The sequence below is a fragment of the Lathyrus oleraceus genome, chromosome 6 (genome assembly GCF_024323335.1).
Source record: "Lathyrus oleraceus cultivar Zhongwan6 chromosome 6, CAAS_Psat_ZW6_1.0, whole genome shotgun sequence".
Classification (NCBI taxonomy): domain Eukaryota; kingdom Viridiplantae; phylum Streptophyta; class Magnoliopsida; order Fabales; family Fabaceae; genus Lathyrus; species Lathyrus oleraceus.
This window is the reverse complement of record NC_066584.1, coordinates 77,268,726-77,273,339: the sequence shown is the minus strand read 5'-3', so window position 1 is coordinate 77,273,339 and position 4,614 is coordinate 77,268,726. Positions and strand designations below refer to the sequence as shown.

The 4,614-nt window shown below is 35.6% G+C and overlaps 1 protein-coding gene across 1 annotated transcript; it reads left to right on the top strand.

Annotated features, from left to right (window-relative positions):
- Positions 1-654: 654 nt before the first annotated feature.
- Positions 655-1,353, top strand: LOC127094111 (uncharacterized). The gene has a single exon (XM_051032980.1). The coding sequence runs from the start codon at positions 655-657 to the stop codon at positions 1,351-1,353; it is 699 nt and encodes a 232-aa protein (XP_050888937.1).
- The last annotated feature ends 3,261 nt before the right edge of the window (positions 1,354-4,614 follow it).

Here is a 4,614-nt window from a genome sequence, read left to right as displayed (position 1 = left end):
ACTGATGTCCTCTTTTGTAAGTCCATGTTCAGATGGCAATCCTTAACCCCTAGTTAGCCGAACTACGTTTTGCTCTAATTCTCATTCCAGATGAGATACGTAGGCATAAAGCGCGACGTCTTACCGAGCACACTTCTCTTTAACCCATAGGTAGCCGAGCTACGAAGACTCTGATTCTCATACTCATATGAGATACGTAGGCAGTGGATGCGACATCCTTGCGAGTCATTTTCTTTTAACCTTCATTTTAGTAAATAGTACTTTAGATATACCTACACCCTTTATACTAGAACAACACTTATGAAAAGGGCTCCCTAGAAGTACCTAGGATGTTTTGGGTGCTTAAAACCTTCCCATTGCATAACCAACCCCCTTACCCAGATCTCTGACATTTTTACTAGTTTTTGATTCGATAAAAAATTTAGGTTTTTGTTCGCTTTCTAACCATTCCTTTGGATAAATAGATGTGCGGTGGTGACTCGACTTGTATGGTTTACCTTGGATTTAGTCAATATCTCTAATGGTAACGAATACCCCGCTACACAATTGTTAAATCAATATTCATTTCTTGAGAAAACTTGTTGCGCTCTAGCGCGGGCTGCTCGCCGGCTGAGACAACATATGTTGACCCACACTACTTTATTAATCTCGAAGATGGACCCAATCAAGTATATCTTTGAGAAGCCTTCTCTCACAGGAAGGGTTTCCTATTGGCAAATGATTTTAACAGAATATGATATCCAGTATACTACTCAAAAAGCCATCAAGAGTAATATAATTGCTGACTATTTAACACATCATCCTGTGGAAGATTACCAGCCAATGAAGTTCAAGTTTCCTGATGAAGATGTTATGTTTCTCAAAGAATATTACAACCGACCGGACCCAGATGAAGGCTCAGAGCCAAGGTCACGATGGATGCTTGAGTTTGATGGTGCTTCAAATGCTTTGGGAAATGGTATACGAGCTGTCATTACTTTTCCCATGGGTTTTCATATTCCGTTCATTTCCAGAATCTATTTCGAATGCACAAATAACATGGTTAAATATGAAGCTTGCATCTATGGGATTGAAGTTGCTATTGATTTGAGAATTAAATATCTTGAAGTATATGAGGAATCTGCTCTGGTCATTATCCAAATCAATGGAGATTGGGAGACTCGTCACCCAAATTTGATTCCATATCAAGAGCACATGATGAAGTTGATTCCATACTTTGAGGAGATCATGTTTGATTATGTTCCAAGAGAAGAGAATCATTTAGCAGACGCACTGGCCACTCTGACATCCATGTTCAAAGTCAAATGGGCGAATGAGGCCCCCTCCATCAGCATTATGAGGTTGGATGTGTAGCGGGGTATTCGTTACCATTAGAGATATTGACTAAGTCCAAGGTAAACCATACAAATCGAGTCGCCACCGCACTTCTATTTATCCAAAGGAATGGTTAGAAAGCGAATAAAAACCTAAAAGTTTTATCGAATCAAAAACTAGTAAAAATGTCAGAGATCGGGGTAAGGGGGTTGGTTATGCAATGGGAAGGTTTTAAGCACCCAAAACATCCTAGGTACTCCTAGGGAGCCCTTTTCACATTTGTTGTAAGGTTGGTATTTTTGTGAAAATTTATTTATGCAAACATGATTGAAGAGATGAGAAGAGAATATACAGATTATTTACATTTTGTGTTTGGATGGATAAACCCAATGCTTCTTGTATCTTTCACTTTGGATGAACATCGCAATGGTTCTTCAATTTGAGCTCTCATAGGATCCCCTAACACAAAAGCACACACACATCAAAGAGTTCCATGAAGTAAATCAAGAATGGACAAGAGTGAGTTTAAAGATTTGGTCTTTCTAATCCATCTTCAACATTAAGGTCCTTTTACTCCAATTTGCATAGGGAACGTCCTAGAATCTAAGTCCATTTGTCCATTTCTTTGCATTTGGTCCACAACAATCAAAACAAAACACAAGCCCAATAATATATACACAATTATGTGCTCAAGTGAGCAAAAGGCAAATTGCATTAACATAAACATTTGTTCAAGTGAGCAAAAGGGGAAAAGCAAATGAATAATATGTACAAGAATAGTAAATTGCATAAATGTAAAGAGCAAGAATTAAATGTTAATAGTTAGTGGTTAGTGTTAGTAGTTAGTGTGCCATAAGGCAAATTTAGCGCTATGTTATGCAATCGTAATTGGACTTATGTAGAAGTCACAACTATCTGAGGCCGGTCAATAATAATGTAGACAATAACACAAGTTAGAGGTCTTGATTAGTGAATCAAACTCCAACAACTTGCCATGCCAAAAAGAAGATGAGAAATGATCTTTTATTGATTTAGGTTCTTTGCATGATTTAGGAAGCAATCTATCCTTAATGCAAAGCCATTCATTTGATCATTGATCAAGATGAATTAGATTCGAATCAAGGAAGATTAAACCTCCCTAATCAATGCTAACCACCAATCTTTAACTCATTGATCAAAAAAGAAAAAGAAGAAGGAGAAGAAGAAGATGAAGAATTAAAGTGCATTAAATGAAATGGAATGAGATAATCAACAAGCTATGACCAAAGATAGAGAAGATCAAGGTCAAACAATAGAAAACAGAGGCAAAATGATAATTAAAAGTCAAGAAACAAATAAAATATTTTTGGTATTTTTAATATTTAAAATAAAACTTGAATCAAAATAATAAAGAAAGGTCAAACTTCAAATTCACTTCAAATCAACTTTGAAAAGTCCAAGTGAATTATCCCAAGTTCAACAAGGTCAAACTAAGTTTGACAAAAAATTTCAGCATTTTTAAAAGTCAGAAACTATTTTAAATCAATTAAAAATGCATAAAAATAACCTAATTAAACTAAAATCTCAAATAAATCTCAAATCAATTAATAAATTGATAAGAATATTTTTCATAGATCTATCATCATTCAAAGAGGTTGGAAAAATATTTTTGTATTTTTTAGATATCAAAAACTAATTAAAATGAATTAAAAATAACCAGAAAAGAGAAAATTATTAAAAAATAGCAAATGATAAAATAAAAATCATTAAAAATCATTTTTAGAAATTAGAAATTAAAAGAGATATAATGCAATTGGTCCCACAATTTTTGGACCAATAACGAGAGAGATATGAATTTTAGAAATAAAATGGAATTAAAAGAAATAAAAGAAAATAGAAATCAGAATTAAAAATAGCAAAAAAGGAGAAGCGTTGGATGAAGCTTATTAAATGAGCTGGCAGATCACACGGATCATACATGCGCGCCTACCAAACGCTTCAGTCAATGCAACCACACCTAGCCATTAATTAGGTCATAACATTGAAGGGCCTAGATCAAATCTGGAAATGGAAATACACGGTTACGATTCAATCTGGAGACTAGACGGTGGCCAGTGCCACCGTCTTCTCCGGCCAGCTCCGGCGAAGTCCAAAAATTACAGAGAAATAAATATGCACGAAAATGCGCGATCCAGGTACCAAACGAAAGGTGGAGTGATGTACATCACTCCTGTACCAACCAAATTCACTCTAGATTCCTATTGAGAGAGAAATCAGAGGTTGAATTTCATGGAGTTCAACTGAAACTTATTGGATTTTGAAAATTCAAAGCATGAAATGATTGCCTCTATGAAGAGGACTTCAGACAACACAGCAACAACAAGAAATAAGCAACATATGAGTTGATTCGAAGAATTTAAAATCAGAAGTAAACCTCTGATTTGCAGAGCTTGGATTCATAATTCCTTGGTGCTAAAGCTTGCAATTCACTCTATGGATGAAAGAGAAGAAGGTTAAGGAACTTTAGATCTAAGAAAATAGTCGAGGAAACTGAATTCTAGATCTGAAAATTGAGAGAAAAATTGGTGAGTTCCTTTGGTGTGAGGGTGGGATTTCAGTTACACAGCATGTAGGGCGCCTTCAGGTTCAAGAAATGAGAGGCCAAGCACTCTTATATATAGCAAATGGCAAGGTAGAAGCATGAACAATTCATTGCATGGGTGAAGAGGGCCTCCATGCATGGGCCTGTACAGGCGCATGGAAGGCCCAATTCCACTTGATTTGGCAAGCTGAGATCACAATTGAATGAAATGGACATGCAGAATAGATGTAATCAGCTCATGCAATGTGTTTTCAATTGGTTTCCAAAAATGCACCTAATCTTTCCCCTTTTCGAAAATGATGCTTCCAAACATAAAACATAGCCTTATAGGTAATGGTTGGAAAGCTTATTGCATAAGGAACAAATGTCATGTTGATCAAAACTCCATTTGGGCCTTGGAAATTAGTGAAAATTGAACTTGAAGTGTAGGGTGCAAAACATGCATATGTGAAATTTCCAAAATTGGCCAAAGTTCAAGCCCTTCTGTTTCAATGATGCAAGCTCCAAATGACAAAAACTTCAACATGAAAGTTGTAGATCTTTTCATGGCAATCAATTTGGAATCAAATTTGCATCATTTGAATTTTTAATGAAGACGTTATGGGCACTTGAAGTTGGACTTTTTCACATTTCAATGCATTTGGTCCAAAGTGACCTATAATGTTTTGCATTATCACATGTATTTCTTTTGAGATTTGCAATTTTGCTAAACATAACAT